At 46.4% G+C, this 22,227-nt stretch overlaps 1 protein-coding gene across 1 annotated transcript in view; it reads right to left on the minus strand.

Moving 5' to 3' along the window:
- Positions 1-22,227, minus strand: part of myo3a (myosin IIIA) — a 599,990-nt gene that overhangs the window by 53,595 nt on the left and 524,168 nt on the right. The window contains exon 32 of the mRNA XM_078535585.1: positions 9,564-9,707. Within this exon, the coding sequence (XP_078391711.1) occupies positions 9,564-9,707 (144 nt within the window). The remainder of the gene's footprint in view (positions 1-9,563; positions 9,708-22,227) is intronic.

The raw sequence follows: 22,227 nt of genomic DNA on the forward strand, positions 1-22,227 counted from the left end.
ATGGAGTTATGAAAGGGAAATCATGTTTGACAAACCTACTGGAGTTTTTTGAGGATGTAACTAGCAGAATAGATAAGGGAGCACCAGTGGATGTGGTGTATTTGGATTTTTAGAAAGCTTTTGATAAAGTCCCATATAAGAGGTTAGTGTGCAAAATTAAAGCACACTAAATTGGGGGTAATATATTGACATGGATTGAGAATTGGTTAGCAGACAGGAAACAGAGAGGAGGAATAAATGGGTCTTTTTTTGGAGTGGCAGGCGATGACTCGTGGGGTACCGCAGGAATCAGTGCTTGGGCCCCAGCTATTCACAAAATATATCAATGATTTGGATGAGGGAATCAAATGCAATATTTCCAAGTTTGTTGACGACATGAAACTTGGTGGGAATGTGAGTGGTGAGGAGGATGTTAAGAGGCTTCAAGGCAATTTAGACAAGTTGAGTGAGTGGGCAAATACTTTGCAGAAGCAGTATAATGTGGATAAGTGTGAAGTTATCCACTTCGATAGGAAAAACAGAATGGCAAAGTATTATTTAAATGGTGATAGATTGGGAAATGTTGATGTACAAAGGGTCCTGGGTGTTCTTGTACACCAATCACTGAAAGCAAGCATGCAGGTGTAGCAAGCAGTTAAGAGAGCAAATGGTATGTTGGCCTTCGTTGCGAGAGGACTTGAGTACAGGGGCAAGGATGCCTTCCTGCAGCTGTACAGGACCTACAGGACCTAGGTGAGACCACACCTGGAATATTGTGTGCAGTTTTGGTCTCCTTACCTAAGAAAGGATATACTTGCCATAGAGGGAGTGCAGCGAAGGTTCACCAGGCTGATTCGTGGAATGGCAGGATTGCCGTATGGGGAGAGATTGGGTCAACTAGGCCTGTATTCACTGGCGTTTAGAAGAATGAGAGGGGATCTCATTGAAACGTAGAAAATTTCAACAGGACTGGGCAGTCTGGATGCAGTGATGATGTGTTTCCTCCGCCTGGAGGGTCAAGAACAAGAGGTCATAGTCACAGGATATGGAGTGGGTCATTTAGGACTGAGATGAGGAGAAACTTTTTCACTCAGCGGGTGGTGAACCTGTGGAATTCTCTACCACAGAAGGCTGTGGACGCCAAGTCATTGAATATATTTAAGAAGGAAATAGATAGATTTCTAGACTCTAAAGGCATCAGGGGTATAGGGATAGAGTGCAAGTCTGGTGTTAGACAAGAGGATCAGCCATGATCATATTGAATGGTGGAGCAGGCTCGAAGGGTCGAATGACCTATTCTTGCTCCTATTTTCTATATTTCTAAGAGAGGGTCACAGGGAATTTAAATCAATAAAAATATGAAAATTGATGCCAACGCACCATGAACACACCGAGGGGAGAATTTTTCATTTATAGGGCGGGCGCGTGCCCAACCTGAGTGGGAGTGAAATAGTGCACAATGACATCGGCCAAGCGTTCCAATGTCATCGCGTGCTCTCACGATCTTTTGGTTGCCGGGTGCATGTGAGGGGCGGCAATGCGCCCGACTAAGAGGCCTATTAAGGCCCTTAAGCAATTAATAGAGTTGCATTTTTCCTTGCCCGCTCAACCATTCGGTTGGTGGGCGGGCCAATATGCCAGGTAGCCTTTGCATTTTTCATGAAACCTCACCAATGGGTGGGAGGGGGCTTCCAACGGTTACTTAAAAAAAGTAAAAAAAATTAAAAATCCTTTTTACATGTCCCTTTTCATGTGACTGAGTTACATGTGGGGACATGTTTATATCATTTGTGAAAAGCTTATTTTGGTATTTAAAATTCTTCAGCTCCCTGAGGCAGCTCTGTGCCTTTAGGGAGCTTTCAGTTCATGCTCCCCAACGCTTGCGCACATTTCAGCGCTCGCGCTCCTCCCACCCCCACCCCAGCAGCGCCGAGGCTCTTAGCGCGCATTTCCGGGCCCGCCTGCAGCGTCCCTCTGACGAGGGGAAAACCCTGCCCATACTTCCAGTTTAACTGCAACGGGTTTCAGGGCATCAACAAAGATGATAATACTTAAATTCCTCAAATTTTGGGACCTATTTGAATTTAATGATGATGGACAAGGTTATACAGGGCTCAGGGAACATGGCAGCTGAAATGAGTTGGGAGCTGTTAGGTTCAGCAGCAAAGTACATTTCCAGCAGTGCCTGTGGGCCTGGAGGAGCAGGAGTGTTTGGTCTCTTATTCTCTCCCCCCACATGATCTTTCCTCCCCCACAGTTTCTCCCCACTGCAACCCCTCCCATCACCGTGTTCTCTCCCACACCCATGTTCTCTTCCTCCATGTGATTTTTCACACAATACAATCTCTCATCCTTTATGATGTTTCCCACTCTTAAATCTCTCCTTCCCAGAGTTTGATCACTCTCTGTGGTCTCTTCCATAAACTCTCTCCATGTGATGTCTCCCCACTTGCTCTCTCTCTTCCTCTGATCTCTCCCATCTGCGATTTCTCCCACTTGCAATCTTACCCTGCAATCCCTCCCACCACAATCTCTCTGGCCCATGATCCTTTCCCAGTGATCACTCCCCATGTGCTCTCTCCCACTTGAGATCTCTTTCCCATAATCCCTCTCCCCTGGGATGTATCCCCCACGATCCCCCACTTCTGCATGGCGTCTTCCCTGCCTGATTGATACCATGCAATCTGACCCCCTTGCAATTTCTCTGCTCTATGGTACTCCTTCCCCCCGCCATCCCTCCCAACACACAATCTCTCCTTCTCCACCATCTCTCCCACCCTGCCATTTTTCCCCACCATCTCTCCTACCCTGCCATTATTCCCCATGATCTCTCCCATCCTGCTATCTTTCTCCACCGTCTCTCCTACCTTGCTATTTTTCCCCACCATCTCTCCAACCCTGCTAGCTTTCCCCACCATCTCCCACCCTGCTATCTTTCCTCACCATCTTTCCCACCCCATGATCTCCCCCAACCTCAATCTCACTGACCCAGCATGCCACACCTATGAATTTGCCTCCCCATGATCATTCCCTGTCTGTGATCTCTTTTCCACATGACGCCTTGTACCCAGCTTTCCTCCCACCTCACTATCCCTCCCTTCTGCGCAATTGGCTGCTCCCCTAATTTATGATTTCTCCCTGCCTACTATCTCTCACTTCATGTTTTCTCCTTCCGTAGTCTCTTGCTCCCTGAAATCAATCCATCCACACCTCCCCAGTGATCTCTCCTCCCCAAAATCATTGAACCCACCATCCAAGCACACTTCCCCACCTTCTGCTGTTGATATTGTTGCCTGGTTGGCAGCCAGCCTCTCAATCGGCCTGGGTGGGATGTGGAATAAATGTTAATGAGGTCCATTAAATTTGGCACAACCCCTCTTCCAGGTCTTTTTGTGCCACCCAGCCACAAGCACATACCCCCACCCCTGCTCCCTCTGTGCCTTGATCCCTGTAAGTATCTGGATCATCAGTTTGGATCATTGGCAAAAGAACCAATAGCAACATGAAGAGAACTTTTTAACCTAGTGCGTGGTTATGATCTGTAATGCACTGTGTGAGAGTGTAGTGGAGACAGATTCAATCATAGTTTTCAAAAGCGAATTGGATAATTATCGGGAGCAAAACATTTCTGGGCTATGGGAAAAAGAGCAGGGTACTAGCTGAGCTGCTTTTCCAGGGAGCCAGCATGGATCCAATGGGCTAGATGGTGTCCTTCTGTGCTGTATTTCTATTTAAATAATTCGGATATTCTTCCACCACAAGTTGTCCTGATGGAGTGAATGCACAGCAGGAAAGGGAAGGAGAGTAACACCACACAACAGAAAGCAAGGCCTCCAGTCTTCAAAATATCTAGTTGGAAGAAATCTTTGCTCATCGAGTACTGGCTGAGAGACAAGCAGTTCGACAGGTTAGAGACATTGAAAAGGTAGAGTTGTTGGTGAGGTAGAACTGGGTACCATTAGAGCTAATGTAGAAACTGACACTCTGTTTTGAATGATGTCTCTGAGGGGCAGCATGTGGGTGAGAAATAAGAGGGGTCCAAGTATGGATCTTGGGGAGCACCAAAGATTACAGTGTGGCAGTGGGACAAGAAGCCAATTCAGGTGATTCTTTGGCTATGATTAAATAGATAAGGATGGAACCAGGTGAGTGCAGTCCCACCCAGCTGGAGAGGTATTGGAGGAGGATGGTGTGATGAGCAGCATCAAAGGTTGCAGATAGGTCGAGAAAACAAGGAGGAATAGTTTATCTTCATCGCAGTCACATAAATTGTCATTTGTGACTTTTATAAAAACTGTTTCAGTACCATGGTAGGGGCAGAAACCTGATTAGAGGGATTCAGACATGGTGTTCTTGGAAAAAAAGATATGGATTTGGGAGACAATAGCACATTTAACGACTTTGGAGGTTGAAGATGGGGTGGTCATTTGCAGGATCAGAGGGACCAAGCATTATGTTTTTTTGAAGGTGAAGGACATACCTGAAGAGAGAGATTCATTAACAATATCAGCTAACATGGGGATCAGGAAGGGAAGTTGGGTGATTAGCAGTTCCTGTGGGAATAGGGTTAAGGAAGCAGGAGATGGGTCTCATGGACAAGGTGCCATTAGAAAGCGCATGAAGGGAAAGGAGAGAAAATAGAGAAAGATGCAAGTTCAAGGCTACATCAGGGGAGATCTTTAGAGAAAGTTTGGCTTGTGACCTAAGGAACAGGAAAGAAGTGGCAGAGGCAACTGATCTCAATCTTGGTAACATAAAGTCCATAAGCTCCTCGCACTTTGTTAGAGGTGAGGTTGGATTATACAGGGAAGAGGGCTCTATGAATACAGTTTGCAATGGAGAAATGAGTTTGATGGCTACCTTTGCATTCCAGAGTGACCCTGGAATAGTGGGCAGTTTTCGCAAATGAGCGCAGCACCCTATCGAGTGGTAGATGAAAGCAGTATCCGATTGGGTGGTGGATGAATGCAGTATCCGATCGGGTGGCGGATGAACGCAGTATTCGATTGGGCAGTGGATGAACGCAGTACCTGATCGAGTGCTGGATGAAAGCAGAATCCGATCGGGTGGTGGATGAAGGCAGTATTGATCAAGTGGTGGATGTACGCAATACCCAGTCGGGTGGTGGATGAACGCAGTACCCGATCGGGTGGTGGATGGCTAAATTATTTGTCTATGCCCCGTTGGACATAAGGGAATGGAAATGAAGGCTGTACCAGGGGAATGGCTAGGATGAGAGGGAGCAATGGTTTTAATGGCGACTAGGGCATCAGAAGTGGAGATGAGGGTATGGTTGAGCAGAACAGTAGCTGCAAAAATGCCAAAGTGAACATCGGGCCAAACACTAGACAGTTGGGATTTTAAAAGTGCACTTTTAAGTGAATTGAGAGTGAGTTTATTCCAGGCAGAAGGAAGTAAAGTTGGGAGGGACAAGGGGGATGTCGGTGGAGAGTGCTACAAGCAGGTGATCATAGATAGCTGGATCTGTGGTCGTTATGATGGGAGTAGCAAGGCCATGTGAGATGGCAAGGTCAAGTGGGTAACTGTGAAAATGGATTGGGGGGTTTACATGAAGGGTGAGAGTAAGGGAGAATAGGAGGGCAGTGAAATTGGAGGAGAGAGAGCATGGTGAATTGACAGAGGATAAGAAGTCACTAGGTGCAGAGGCTGAGAGAGGAAACCTAATCCAGAAGCATGGAACAGAATCTGTGGGCAAAACACCCAATTTCAGTTTGTTGCGGGAGAGATGGTAAAAGGTGAGGCTTACTCTGGTTTTCCCTCCTGAGAATCTTCTCCACAAGACAGTTGTGCACCATGTATAATAGGAGGCAGCAGTCAAGCTCCACATTCAGGACCTTCAGCACCAAGGAACAGTTGCAGGAGAGGACAACATACTTTAAGGGATCTGATAGATGACTTAAGACTGCATGGTGCAAAATATTGCCCGCCAACCTGTTTGACATGCATTGTTCACCCATACCAAGCTCGTACACAACCGTACGGCTTTTTCAGTGCACCTCATACATAGGCAAAACTCAGCAGGGCATACCTTCAAGTTGCAACCAATGATGGAAAGTCTTAACACCATCACATCTTCCAAGGGCTTCAATGTCAACCCATTAGTCACTTATTGATAGGTCAAGCATTAGGCAACCATCAGTAACCCCTGTACTTGGGTTAATGCAATAGCATTTATATGTTGGAAGTTTCTTTTAACAGACACATCATGCTACTCAGTTGGAAAGAAGACAAAAATATTGGCTATGCTGTCTATATCAGTCACCTATTTCATTCATATTTGAGTAGCACATTAGCTGATATTTCTTGCTGTGAATGAGCTGCAGGTATAACAGTGATGGCCGTGCCCTCCCTATGTTTCCCCTTTGCTATTAGATATCCTTGCTACAGATGGCAAAAAGCTGGAAATGACTCCTCACTGACCTGAGCAGACTGGGGCAATTATCCTTGGTCTTTGGTTGGTGGTTGTGCCAAGCTCAGCAAATATGGTCAGTTGGTTGCTGATCTCCATGACATGCTTTCTTTCACCATGTATCATCTTAACCATGAAATACAATATTCAAGAAACTTGAAAAAACAAACATACCTTAAGGAGGAAGAAAGGTACCAAATGTTTCTTTTAAAAAATATGGTACAAGTGTCAAAAATATGGAGATGTTAGTTGATTGGAAACAAAGCTACAAAGTCTGGTCCATTTTTAGAGCTCCATTAACCACAGAACAACACCCCGCCCCAACCCACTGCCCCCCCCCCACCCCCCCAAACCGCCACCCATTCTAAATGGGTGCTAAACAACAAGAAAAAGAGCAAAACTTGGGCTAATCATCCAGAATATTGTGGCAGGTGTTTAATATTTTTGCACCAAATCTGGGGCCCTTAATGAGGCTAAGACAAATTAGTACATAAAATGCAGAAGATGGGAGAACTGTAACTTCATAGGAAATGGGTCCAGTGCCTACTCCTACACTTCTGCAGCTGTGGCACTTTTACTGTCATGGCATAAAGCATGGCAGAACTCGTTTCTGTATGAGATTATGGGATTAGTTGATAATTTGCAATTAGGAACTTGATAAGTGTCTGTTTAGGTTGATTCTTAAAAACGGATGCTTTAAACGAACACATATTTGCTGTTCCACCTTTTTACAACTCTCACAATTATTGATACCAACATTTCTATGCCTGCAGGGCCAATGAAAACCCCATGACAGATAAGAGTCTGAGCTCGTCATTTATCTAGCCACATGCTCAATTACACTTGTATAAAATGTTTGCAGGGAGATATCATGCTGTAATGGACCCTTTCTGTGTAGAGTTGTGTAGATGTGGTAATCAATTTTTTATAATTGACATCAAGATAATCTTAATGGAAGTCCTCAATTTTCTTTCAAAACATGCTTTTCTGATGGACAGAATAACGTGTCATTTTCCTGATGATAAAATAGATTGGGTTTTCTACAATTCCCATTTTATCCATGGAGAAAATAATCTAATATAGAAAATGTACACATTATCAGGATACCACAGACAGTACAAAATATGTACAGATTTTCAGGGTACAATTTACTGATAACTAAAGGGAATATTGTGGACTACATGTTCTTCTATGAGAGGAATTAAGCCATTTTATTATTTTCCTAAATCAAAATATACAAAACATACACTCAGAAAACAAATGGAAAGTTACAGCTTATTTTTCCACCTACTATTACAAAGATAAATTGGAGGCATCAGAACCTAGGAATGACAGTTAGCAATGTTAGTGGACAAATAATGAGTGTGCTCTTATTGTATTCCTTAATCTGCTATTTTAATACAGTCCTTAACTCTTTTAGGATAAGTAAATGGGATAATGTCTATGTTAAAATAGCATAAGAATACGCTATGTGTGTGCCCACTAGTATTGGCAACAGAAACTTCCAGGCTAATATAAGTGAAACTATAATGGTGAAAAAGAGAATAGGAAAGAAAAATACAATGGAGGTAATTTTAACCTTCATGGTCTGGTGAAAAAAAGGTGATAGCAAATCAGCAGTCCATTTTCCGCCTCACCCAATGATAGAAGTTAAAATTACCTTCAGTGAATTTGGTTTGGTTCATGAATATATCTTTAAGAAAGTAATAACAGGGAACATTCTAAAAAAAAGAAAGAATATTCTGGGACCCTACCACAATTTTTCATAATTTAAGATATTGCAGGTTGCTCCCAATCACTCATTTTGAAGAAGAACATGGGGTGTCACTGTCTCAGAACGCCTCTTGATAGATAAATGATTTAGCGAGATAATTTGCAGTCAACTGACGTAACCAAAAGTAATTTGAACATGGTCTGGGTCTGTAAGATCTTCACAAAACTGGCCAGAATATCCTTTCAATATTTCAAACTGTTAGGCACCAATTACACAACTGATATTGTTACAGCAAAAATAGTTTTAACAAATCTATAAATTCAAATAAATCTATTATACTCACATAAAATATATCAGCCAAAGTTAATGCTACGTCATGTAAAGGATTCTTGCCTCTCAGATGTATGCAAATATGATCAAAGTTGTCAATTGTTTTAAAATCTACATTTCTGGTTGAACTAAAATCACGCAGAAGTAAAACTTCACAATGAAACCATTCAACAGAGTTTTCTACCTATTGATAACTTGATAATTATAATCTTTTTTATGTTTGAGTTAATGAGGTTCATAATAATCATTTCTTAGCAAAACAGAATTCTGTTCTATTCAGACAAGTTCAAAATAAATGAAGAAGCATCAGCTAATTGACAGCAATGGGGGTAGATTTTAACTTCAAGCAATGAACAGGCAGGTGATGGGCAGAATGCCCCATCATTCCTGCTGGTGTGCGGCTCAGTCCATCTTAAGGGCTTTTATTCATTACTATGCCAACAGTGAAGTGCACATCCTGAGCAGGAATCTCGTTGCAGCTTGTTGACTTTGGGCAGGCCCAGAGGCTAACTCAGATGGAAGGCAATAAAGACCAGAAATGGTGCGGGTGCTGAGGGGGAAGAAGAAGCTGATTGCAGAGGCAGGAGGAGCCTGTAGGTGCACTTATTCTTGCAAAGTTTGGAACAGCTCCTTTCTGGGCCCATAAAAATAATTATTTTACTTACGTTTTTGGGGCTTCCTCCTCCACCACCCAGTTGTCCCTCTAAATTACATTGTGGTCCTATGTTTGTCACATGACTTCAATTTGCATATATTAATGAGGCTTCTGCCTGCTTCAGGCAGGTGTCTGGAACACCCAGGAGTAGGCATTGGGATGGTGGAGTAACTGGGCAGTAAGCGGTACAGAGCGATTTTAACTCCACCATTGCCCTGTTTCCACTGGATGGACTAAGTTAAAATAAGCTCTTGAATTTGGATTTTAAAAGCTAGTAGATTGTAGGAGTAAGGTGAGACTGAGGGAAACAAAGAGTCCCATGGATTTGAGGCCTGGAGAAGATTGTGTTAAAATAGGTGATGTTGACATGAGTTTTGCTTTCTCATTAATGGCCATTTAAAATGGATTTTATATTTTTACAACTTGTGAGAAATTTCACTAGTCTGGAGATCTACCTGTTGGAACTGTTGGGTGTTGTAGATCTGGGTTCTGCAGATGGCATTCTCTCTGTTGCTTCAGCGTGATTATCCTTAGAGAGTGAATCACTGAGTGTAATTTGTCTGTAGTAACGATCATCTGCATCCAGCAACTTTACTTGGCTACGGAGAAAATAATGAGTATATTAACTGTAATTATATCACCTGATTTAATTTGGTTCACTCATTCCTTGCATCTTGTAACTTTCCAGGACAATAGTAGTGGACATATTTGAGTAAGTGAAGCACACAATTAAAACTGGGCCTGTACAAATTAACTAATAGTTTAGGATTTTACCCAGGGCTAATCATATGAATCACAAATGTGAAACGTCCATGGGGTGAAATCAACTTTGGAGGGGTCAGAAAATGAGTAGCCATGAATCAGCTGTTTGCTATAGATTTTGGGGGAGATGGTGGTGTAGTGGTAATGGTGCTGGACTAGTTACCCAGAAGCCCAGACTAATGCTCTGGGCACATGGGTTCAAATCCCTCTAAGGCAGCTGGTGGAATTTAAATTCAATTAATAAATCAGGAATATAAAGCCACTCGCAGTAATGGTTACCATGACAACTGTCATCAGTTGTTGTAAAAATCCATCTGGTTTACTAATGCCCTTTAGGGAAGGAAATCTGCCATCCTTACCTGGTCTGGCCTACATGTGACTGATCCACAGCAATGTGGTTGACTCTTAACTGCCCTCTGAAATCACCTAGCAAGCCACTCAGTTCAAGGGCAATTAGGGATGGGCAACAAATGCTGGTGTCACCAGTAACACCCACATCCCATGAAAAAAAAATAGAAAACTCCAACAGATTGAAGTCAATGGAAATGAAATACTGGGGGCTGTGGGTACATACTGGATGGCCAATGTAAAACCTTGCCATTAATTTCCTGCTGATGGTGCTGTCTGTAATGATGATGAATCCAGAACCACCTGTTTTACTTCCCCACTGAAGGTGGATGTGTGAAGGATGACTAATCAAATATCACTCATTTTATTCAAAAGCAAAATACTACAGATGCTGGAAGTCTAAAATAAAAACAGAATGCTGCAAATACACAGCAGGTCTGGCAGCATCCTCGGAGAGAGAAACAGAGTTAATGTTTCAGGCCATGGCCTTCCATCAGAACCCAGAGGCCATGACCCTTTTGTCTTTAGTTCGGAAACTGTAGTCTGGCCATTTCCGGACATCACTGTCCTGGGGCAGAATTTTGCCCTCGTTGAGTGGGTGGGACGGGTGGGCTCGTGAGTGGCCGTGAAGCCCACTGCTGCCCGTGATTGGGCCCCGACATGGATTTCACGCTGGCTGGCCAATTAACGGCAAGCCGGTGTGAAACGTGCGCTGCAGCACATAGCGCTGCCAGGGTGGGCGTGGGGTGTGCGCAGTAAAAGCTCCCTGAGGCACAGAGCTGTCTTTGGGAGCTGAAGAATTTTATCAAAATAAATAAAGAATTTTAAAATAATGAAAACATGTCCCTCCATGTGACTCTGTTACATAAGCAGGAATATGTGAAATACAACTGCAAGAAGTTTTTTTAAAAATCACTAGATGAAACCTCATCCGCCAAAAAACCAAAGGCCGCTTGGCCTTTTTGCCCGTTGGCCAACCGAATGGTTGGACGGGCCGCGAAAAATTCCAAACAATTAGTTGATTAAAGGCCTTAATAGGCCTTAAACCATCATAATCCATTATATTTTGACAGCTGAAGTTGGTAAGAGCTTTTAAACATCCTGTCAAAGGGTTCCAGGCTCCACAGCAGATTTCCCCCAAGGTTTATGAACTTACTTACCTGGTGTGGCTCCCACAGCCTTTAGGAGCACACATGCCTCCACGCAAACAGCAAAGACAGGGAAATTTGAATTTGCAGCAGGCAGTTAGATAGCCATCCCTTTATCACTTTAAGTGAGCATTGGGTCATGGCTGTCATGTTTTCCAACCTGGCAAAAATGGCAGATGGCGGGAATTGGAGGACAAGTTTATAATATGGCCCCGAACACCTCCCATTTGTCCTACTGATGTGGGTTTGCTCAGCTTCAGGAGACAAAGATTTAGCTCTCTGTTGCTCTCTCCTGCTGATTGAGTATTTCCAGCATTTTCTGTTTTTATATCGACCACTTTATTTCCCTGATGAGGTTGAATTTCATCCCCATATTACTCATTTAACATCCTCACTCAGAAAGCACACAGAGTTATTAATGTGGCAAACAGAAAAATTTCATGTTAGTGCCCTTCTGAGGGGGCTGGATTTTCACGTGCTGAATTGGGTTGGCACAAAGGTGGATGACCAAATAAAATGGCACTGACATGTACATCAAGATGTCCCACCACAGTTTTGGACCTTGCCAATTTTTACTAGGCTGGGAATAAAGCAGGGGGGAAGGGCAGGAAAATGGAGTAGCCTGAACTGTTAATTGGGTGCATTTAGGTAAGTAAGCAATTCCTTAAGAACCTGTCTTCTAAGGTCACAAAATTTATACAGGGCGTGTGGCCTTTGGGAGCAGTGTAAAGTTGAACAGCTTCAATCTGTCAGGACCAAGGTTTGTAGCATTGAGAATGTTTTATTTGATTGAAAAAAAGTGCAAGGTTTGAAGGAAATCTATTTCACACCAATACAATTTTAGTAACACAAATGTTTCCCTACCCTATCCTAGGTTCCACATCTCCATCCACCCTGACCTATTTGAAGGTTCAGATGCTTTCATTTTTAAAAAATCATGCACAGAGTTGGGCAAGAAAATGGCCCACTTCCCTGGTGCCTTGCCTCTATTTCCCCCCACCCCATCATTACTTGGCCACCAGTCCTTACCCCTCCACCTTTGCCTCCACCAATATCAGCAGCGTTGGGTGCTTCCTGTTAGGAGCAGGTTTCTGACCTGGAAACAAACCCACCTCCCAAATCCTGCCTCCTCAGCCAAAATCCGGCCTTGGGTACCTGAGATAGTCAGTGTTGTTGAATTTGATGGACGCAAAGAAAAAAAGTTATTTAAAAAAAAAATAAATCAAACAGCCTACGAGCACTCAATTTTCAATGAAGCGTTCATTAAGAGGAAAGTTTTGTGCATTTGAACTGACATTATTCATCTGTCACCATTAATCTTTTGGGCTCTTTAGTAATTTTGACAATGTCTGAATGCTCAGCACATTGTTGAGAATTCATGGGAAGAAGTTTTCGTCCCGCAGGTGGGAACGCCCTAAAATAGTGTGTGATGACGTTGGGTGAGCATCCCGATGTCATCGCGCACTCGTGCAATATTGCACTCGGCAAGCAAGCGCTGGTGCCGAAGCAGCGCCCAGCATTAATGAAGCAGCCACTTAAGGCCCTTAACAGTCCAATTGACTGTGATTTTTCCCTGCTTGGGCGATTTTCTGCTCCTCACATGGGCTAAACAGGCAGGTGGCCAGCCGACATTTACACAAGCCTCGTCCAAGGGCAGGATAAAAAGGGTCAACAGCAATGCCAGTGTGAATAGTGAGGCGTTTTGGACATAGTTTGCAGCTGGTTGCTTATTGGTGCTTGGCAGCATCATCTCTGCTTGGGGCTTCATTCTGAGCATTTCCAGGCTTTACTTCTGGGCCCATTGCTATCTGCCGGGCCCCCAGAGGATTCAGGCCATGTGGATCCTTCCTGGTATCAGACAGCCTTCCCTTACCCTGGTAATGGGGATTGTGGTCTCCGCTGGAGGCACCTCCTCCTCTGAGGAGGAGAGGGGCAGAAGGGAGAGGAGGCTAGGTGTCCCTGTGCAGCTTCCAGGGGAGGGAACTATGGGAGGAGAGACGCAGGCACAGGGAGCGCAGGGCCAGCAGGTGGTCCAAGGTGGAAGGAGCCGCAGAGCCACTATCCTGCTTCCAGGGTTTACAGGCGGCAATGCAGCTACCTCAACATGTCCGAGGTGCAATGCTGAAGGAGGCTCCGCCTCTCAAGGGATACTGTGACCTCCATTTGTCAGAGGATCAGGACTGAGATCAGCTCCGACTGTGTGGGTGGACACCCCAGCCAGTGGCTCTGAAGATCACAGTGGCCCTCAACTTCTATGCTCTCAGCTCTTTCCAAGGTTCAGTGAGGAATCTGTGTGGAGTCTCCAAATCAGCTGTCCACAGTTGTGTCAAGCTGGTGACAGAAGCTCTGTTTAGGTGGGTACTGACCTTTATTCTTTACCATAAGGACAAGGCCAGCCAGGCTGAGCGAGCCAGAGGCTTTGCAGCGATAGCTGGGTTCCCCCATATCCAGGGATCAATTCAGCGCACAAGTGTAGCCATCAAGGCACCAGTGGGTCAGCCGGGTACATTCGTCAACAGGAAGGGATGCAGATATGTGACCACAGGATGCAGATTCTGCAAGTCTGTGCAAGGTACCTTGGCAGCTCCCATGATGCATAATCCTGAGACACTGCCAGGTGCTGAGGCTCTTCAGTGCTCCATCCTGACTGGATGGATGGCTGCTGGGTGACAGGGCTATCCATTGAAGAGGTGGCTTATGATGCCTCACCACCACCCAAGAACAAAGGCAGAGAAGCATTACAATACGAGTCATGCCTCCACAAGGGCGGTGGTGGCGAGGACCATAGGTCTTCTCAAGATGTTCTTCCGAATTTTGGACCTTCCAGGGTGAGCACGCCAATACTTCCCAGAGCGGGTGTCACTGACCGTGGCTGCATGCTGCGCTCTTCACAATCTGGCACTGGCAAGGGGGACCCCCTGGAGGAAGAGGATCTTGATGTTGCTCCACAGGCCATAGATGATGAGCCCAGTAGTGAGTCCAAAGAGGAGCATGGTTAGGAGAACTCTGAGGGTGTGGAGCCAGACCTCGGTAAACTGCAGGGAGGCAGGGATGCCAGGGAGGCCTTGATCCAATGCTCCTTCAGCTAGACCACCAAAGATCAGCTTCAACCACCTCCATCCCAGATGTCTGAAAGGGCCCTTTCAGTTGAACCCAAAGAACACTCAGTGCCCGTACAATAAAGTTCAAAGACACCTATGTCCAGCGTTACTGTTACCCCACCAATGAAATAAAAAGGTGAAGCATACTCAGGCCATGGCGACAAAAGCACAATTTATGTCATTCTGACAGTTCAATAGTCTTAAAGAAACGTTTCTGGTGTTCAACATCAGACCAGAATACATAAAGTAAACAAAAATGAACATAAAATCACCTGTGACCTGTCCCTCTTGTGCTCGTGGTGCCTTTAACTTACATTTGTGAGTACTATGTCTAGGCGCTCCCCCTCTTGCTGCCACCGGCATTGGAGACAGCCTGCTAACTCTCCTGCCTTGTTGGCTTTAATGACATCAGCAGTCATTCTCTGGCCAGTGGAGCCTGTGCTGGACCCGCCTGGGAGAGAGCGGCCAGTGCTATGGCTGGCATCTCCCCAGTCGCTGTAGCCTCATCCGATGTCATAGTTACTGGCAGAGGGGTGGAGGAGCTGTTGCTGTCATCCAGAGCGCCCTGAGAGGAGCCCGCAGGGACGACAAGCAGGTCATGCACCAACGTGAGGTTGCTCAGGACCTCCCTGTACATCATTGATGGACGGGCATCTAGCTGGGATACTGGGTGCCTCATCCATCTCCCACACTGACACTGACCACCTGAGGTCAGTGCCTGTGTGCGGGCTTGCAGATCCAAGCGCAACCCCAGGAACCACTCATTTGTCCCTGGAGCTGCATCTCCATGAGAGTTGCCACTCTCTCAATGGAGGAGGAAGTACGCTTGGCCATGACAGTCAATGCAGTGCTCACGCTCCGCATGGACTCCTCCATCACGGAGATCATAGCACGCACACCCTCATGGATCTCCCCCAGATTCTCCTGCACATCTCGCTGGACATCCAGCATCTGCTGCCTAATGCCAGAGGCTCAACATTAGCCTTCAACTGAGCATCGTCTTGGTCCCCAGCCGTCCTCTGACCTCCGGCGCCTTGAGCACTCTCTGCCTCCGCCTGCACCTCAAGCGATTGTGAAGTGCCATCATCAATGTGCACCGAGATACTAGCCGCCGCTCCAATGCCCACTGAGGTGCTGGTATCTGCGCTGGTGCCTGCTTCAGAGAGCAGGTGTGACGCAGGTGCAAATGACACCCGTTGGTCCTCCAGTGTCGGGATGGCCCTTCGGGGTCCGGAGATCGAACACCTGCTGGCGAACCTAAAAGGGAGAAGAAGGACATGACATTTGTTAAAATCATCACACTGTCACTATGCACATCAGGTACCCTGGTGAGACAACAGAGATCTGCATCATGGTGCCCTCATCTTCCAATGATCAATGGGGACTCCAGGTTCGAGGCTCACATCAATGAAAAGACTACACTAGAATGGCTGCACAAGCCGAAATTCTCACCTCTGTGCACTGCGCTCTTATCTTCGTCTGGCACCCCTGCCTCTCCATGCCCAGTTGCACGTGGCTCGTGCCGGCTCTTGAGCTCTAGGGCGACTTGCTCATACCTCGAGAGGGTTAGGAGGCTAGTGGGGCCTCAGCCAGCCAGCGACCTTTCTATATTGTTGTGGGCCATCTTCTCCTGAAACAACAGAGGAGCAGTGATTAGTCCACTCTGTACCTGCAGTGCCATTGCAGCCTGGCCAACCCCAGCTGAGGGGCACCCGTAGGGCACATCCAAGTCATGGCTCTCGAGCCGCAAAGCACTCAGTCCAAGCAGCCAGGGCTCACCCCCTTGGTCAACTCCGGTGTGTTTGACAGTTGGCACTTAGACTCTAGCACCCCTGAGGTCTACAGGGGGACAGCCAGACCTTAACATATCTGCACACTGACCCATGCCAACATGGTACTCACTGTTCCTGAGCACAGCAGATCATTTGAAGCGCTTCCGGCACTGCACCCAGGAGCGCTGCACCACATCACGGCAGCTGACCAGCGCTGCCACCTCCTCCCATGCCCTCTTGGTGAGGTGCAGTGGCCTCCTCCTCTGATCATGAGGACAAGGGTATCCCTCCTGGCAGCCATCTCCTCCAGGAGGACGGCGAGGCACTCATCAGAGAAGTGGAGACCAAGTGCCCACCTGACCTGCCCTCCCGCCTGCCGTATCCAGCTGCACTCGGGTCCATAGTGTCGGATCAGGGAATGTCCTCCATGGCAGCCTTCCATGAGCTGCCTGGGCCGCTTTTAAACCAGCCACTGGGTTGCCATTGGACCCAGCAGCCGACAGGCCCCCATCCCCCCTCGGCCCTTCCCGGCCAGTGCAGGGATGCGTTTCACGCTGGGCGGTCCTTAATTAGTCCGCCAGCATGAAATCGCGGGCAGTGTTCCGTTTCGTGGCCGCTCCCAGGCGCACCCGCCGCGCTCGCCCGACGAAGGGAAAATCCTGCCCCATGAGATATCAACAGACATGTTCTTTGGAAGTATTCCCCTTAAAATAGGTTTTTAGGAATCCAGCAATTAAAATTGAAATTTTCTATGTTCCTCTGCTCCTCTACTGACAGTCATGGCTCATTCCAATACTATGGGTGGAATTCTCCCATCCGGGACCAAGTCCCGCGGGGGGTTGGGATGGGGAGTGGTTCCCGCTGCAGAGGCTGAGAGGAAATCCCGTGGTATCTTCTGGCCCCGGCTTCATTAATTATGCAGCTGGGGGTTTCCCGACGTCTTGCGTAGTGGGACAGGCTGGATGGCGCCCGCCATCATATCGAGCGCCATAGTTAAAAGCGTTGGGTAGGCTTTAAAAATGGTGTGGGCACTGGATACTGAAAAGGGCCTGACAACATTCTGGCAATAGTAGTGAATACTTATGGTCCAGAACTGCCGCTCCCCTACCCAAGCTGTTCCAGTACAGTTACAACACAGAAATCTACCTGGCAATGTGGAAAATTGCCCAGGTATGTCCTGTCCACAAAAACCAGAACAAATCCAACCCTACCAATTACCACCCCATCGGTCTACTCTCTATCAGCAATAAAGCGATGGAAGAGACCACCAACAGTGCTATCAAGTGGCACTTAAACAGCAATAACCTACTCACTGACGCTAAGTTTGGGTTCCACCAGGGCCACTCAGCTAATAACCTCATTAAAGCCGTGATCCAACCATGAACAAAAGAGCTGAATTCAAGAGGTGAGGTGAGAGTGACAACCCTTGGCATCAAGGCAGCATTTGACTGAGTGTGGCATCAAGGAGCCCTAACAAAACTGGAGTCAATGGGAATCAGGGTTGTAGTCATACATAACCCAAAGGAAAATGGTTGTTGGTGTTCAACCATCTCAGTCCTGGGACATCACTGCAGGAGTTCTTCAGGGTAGTGTCCTAGGTCCAACCATCTTCAGCTGCTTCATCGATGATCTTCCTTCCATCATAAGGTCAGAAGTGGGGATGTTCACTGATGATTGCACAATGTTCAGCACCATCTGCGACTCCTCAGATACTGAAGCAGTCCATGTCCAAGTGCAGCAAGACATGGACAACTTTCAGGCTTAGTCTGATAAGGGGCAAGTAACATTTGCGTCAGACAATGACCATCTCCCTTTGACATTCAATGGCATTACCATCACTGAATCTCCCATTATCAACATCCTGGGGTTACCCATTGACCAGAAACTGAACTGGACCAGCCACATAAATACTGTGGCTACAAGAGCAGGTCAGAGGCTGGGAATTCTGTGGCTAGTAACTCACTTCCTGACTCCACAAATCCTGTCCACCATCTACAAGGCACAGGTCAGGAGTGTGATGAAATATTCTCCACTTGCCGAGATGAGTGCTGTTCCAACAGTACTCAAGAAGCTCGATACCATCCATGACAAAGCAGCCCATTTGATTGGCACCCTATCCACAAACATTCCCTCCCTCCACCCTCAATGCACAGGGGCAGCAGTGTGTTACATCTAGAAGATGCGCTGCAGGAACTCACCAAGGCTTCTTCAACAAAACCTTCCAGACCAGCGATCTCTACCACCTCAAAGGACAATGGCAGCAGTTGCATGGGAACACCACCATCTGCAAATTCCCATCTAAGCCACACACCATCCTGACTTGGAACTATATCCACATTTCTTCACTGCTGCTCGTTCAAAATCCTGGAACTTCCTCTCTAACAGCACTGTGGGTGTACCTATACCACATGGACTGCAGCAGTTCAAGAAGGCAGCTCATCACCACCTTCTCAAGGGTAATTAGGGATGGGAAATAAATGTAGGCCTAGCCAGCGTCGCCCACATCCTGTGAATGAATTTTTAAAAAATTCCCATCCCCATTCCTGGTGCTGACAATTTTCTGCACTGTGGGATAAGGAGATGGGTCAGGAGCCCACATGCTGATGTCCCAACATTGCCAGAACAATGGTATAAGTGGGCCTTTCAGGCCTTCTGCAGTTTTCATGGATTCGGGTCAGTTTTGGAAAACGACAAGCTTCACACTGGCCCAGAGGTGTCATGAACCATGGGGGTTTGGAGTGAGGAACCACATGAAAGGAAACTCAAATGTGTTGCCAATTTTGCACTTCATAACGAAATGCTGTATCATAAGTTATATATGTTTATAATACAATGAGTGATGATAGGGATTTGCTTTGAAAAAGTAAGTGACCATTAAGTAATGTGTTTGCCAGGTTGTCACTTCTGACATCTGGGAAGCTGTCAAGGCAATGACAGCATTGTGAAAGTGGAAAAGTCTTCAGATGCATTAGAGTACATTAGCCTCTTGATAAAGTGCTATTCTGCATTGTACAATAGTGAAATCCAAGTTTGATGGTGTGAAATGAGCCCAGAGCTTTGATTTTCTTCCCTTTTAGTTCAACTCAGGCATTGTTTGGCTGTTCTAAAGCTTTGACATATGGCTGAACATCTGGCTAACTTGGAATGCTTTAATAAATTCAGCTCATGAGTGCCTGTTGAAACAGTTGTCCAATGGAATCTCATTCTGAGTGCTTGGCCGACTTCCAAAACTACAGATTGATTCCGCTCAGCAGGGGCTTCTGACACAGCTGTCATGTGAAATGTGAGCTTTCTTATTTTGACAGATTTATAAGTTGTTAAGAGGATGTATGCTCTTTTAAGTGATATTCATGTAATTTTTTTTATTTTGAAAGATTTATGAGCTATTAAGAGGATTCTAGTTTTTAAGTGTCTCCCAAGTAATGTTGTTTACTTTGACAGATTTATGAACTTCTCAAAGACTTCTCAATATTATTATAGGGCTTTTGAGCTCTGCTTGTAGTGAATACTGGATGGAGGGGGCATGGAGTGTGTGAGGGGGGATATGGGGGGGCATGATGGTGGTACATGGGGGTGTATGGGCAGTATGGGCAGGAAGGTGTTGGAGCATAAGGAGTTGAGGGAAGGGGGCCTCAGACTCAGACTCATCCCCAGAACTTGGCCGTTGTCTCAGCAAAACAATGTTGGCCTTTTAATCTGCCTACATATTTGGTGGCAGGCCTCATTCCTGCCCATCCCCAACTCCCTGCCATAAAAATAGCATTGGCGGGCACTGCCAGTTAGGAAATCTCTCAACCCCCAATTCCCACATCCAAAATGAAAATCCAGCCCTGAGTGGCTGCAGCAATTTGACACTTGGAGACATCACTACCACACCTGTTTATGTATCCACCTGAAATCCATAGATATATTTGCATTTGGATTCACTGGATTGTGATCATGGCAGGAACATGTACCTGTTTTCCCCTTTTGAAGCTAGGTGTGCTGACACTAATTGTAACTCTTGACTGTCACTCTGGCTGAGCTCACTCAAATCATCATAAGTAGGGGGCTGGATCTTACGCTTCCTTGCCAGCTGGATTGAAGGTTGGCGGGGTGGTGGGGGGGGGAGCACGTAAAATCCAGTGGGTGGCCTTTCCGCTGCCTACTCAACCGCCCCCAACCTATATGGAATTTTACAGGGGGCGGGGACGGGGGAGGCATCAGACGGCCTGCCTGCCCTTGTGCTTAATGAAGCTCTTAAGTGTCTGATTAATGGCCACTTAAGCACCTAATCCTACCACTGCTGGTATTTTACCCATTACAGCGGAAGATCCATGCCATGTTGGAAGTCCAGCAGCCTTGGTGGAGTGGGCTGGTTTTGAGAAAGCGGGGTATCTCCATTTCAGGCCCACTGGGCCTATTGGAAGCACCCCAACCCCAAGGTCACTCTCTGCCACTCCCCACCCCCCATAACATCCACCCCTGTAACCCTTCCGGTTTGAATCCCTACCCACTCTGTCAACCCCATCGCTGTGACAGATTGGCAGACCCCAGCGAGGCCCCGACACCAGACCTATGTGGGGTCCTGGGTGTGGTGGGACTGCCTTTAGTTCCAGCAACATCCGCTGCTCCTGGTGGCATTGCTCGGACAACAGAGCTGCTGGTCATCTGATTGGCCAGCAGTTCTCTAAGGCAAGACCTCCCACCAAGATGGAGCTGAAGTCTCATTTTAAAGGAATTAATGCTGCTCTCAGCATTAACTTGCTGCAGGGCAGCCATCGGGGTTGTGGGTGGGCTCACCCTGACTTTTTAGCTGAGTCGGGGAGGGGACTGCAGTGTCCATAAAATCCAGCCAATGGGGTTGTTGCTATGACTTCCCTATTCCATTTACTGGTTCAGCTGGCTGAAATTTGGGAAGAAAATTGGCAAGAAAATATATGAAGCAACAAAATTAAATCCCAACAAACTTCTGCTAAGGGTCAACACACAACGGTGAGGAAAAATGCTAATAATAAAATTATAACCAACAACTAGAGCATAAGCACAGCAAAGGTTCAGCCTTGAAGATTGTATTGATCAAATTAAATTACAAAGGGATTCCTTCTGTGTAAACATGCATTACTACACAGTAAGGGCGCGCAATTTGGTTTCATAGCACCCAAGTCTTTGTAATTACTGGTGACATTTTGTGTCCAAAATGGCGTTATATCATATGGGTACAATTCGGGTACAGACCTCACCAGACGCCATTTTGGTAAAGACCAAACTGAAGTGTCTTTTACCCATGTCAGAACCAGACATTTGATTTTTAACATATGCACCAGCATCTACTCCCTTTTACAACTTTTGCTTGTGCCTGAGGCAACCAGCACCAGTGCTGGTTGACTCCAAGAAAACCAATGCTAAGCAGCAGGGAATGAGAAAAAGGTCAGTGCTCACTTTAATCACCCATACACCCGATCCTGAGATCTCTGACCTCACCCCTGATTCCGAGTTCCAGCCATCCCCCAAATCTCCCCATGGCTGTGACTCCCCGACCACCTCCCACCATCCTGTTTGCACTCTGAGGCCTAGCAGCAACAATGCAGACCCCGTTATGTTCGTTACCCACCTCTTAGCTCTACCCCGGTTACACTCCAAGGCCTAGCCGTTGCTCGTCCAGGTCCCCGCAATATTATCCAATGACTTACCTAAACATGGGTGCACAAACCTGTGTGGGATCCTACTGCTGTGCCTTCCACATGATGAGGTCCAAGATGAGATTTTGGGCTCCTCAGGCCTCCCCATTTATGTACGAGCTGTATGAGGGTGAGGCACCTAAAAATGGAGGTTGCCGAATTTCTAGGTCTAATACTTAAAGCATTTACTAACTAAAATCCAGTAAGGTATTCAGGTGGGAGAGTAAGCTCTTTGATTTAGTTTTCTGCTTGGTAGCTGTTGTTCCTTTCCTTGAATTATTTCCCTGAATCTTTTGTCAAGATGCAATGTTTGCAACACTATTTAATA

The sequence above is a fragment of the Cetorhinus maximus genome, chromosome 3, assembly GCF_964194155.1.
Source record: "Cetorhinus maximus chromosome 3, sCetMax3.hap1.1, whole genome shotgun sequence".
Taxonomy (NCBI): domain Eukaryota; kingdom Metazoa; phylum Chordata; class Chondrichthyes; order Lamniformes; family Cetorhinidae; genus Cetorhinus; species Cetorhinus maximus.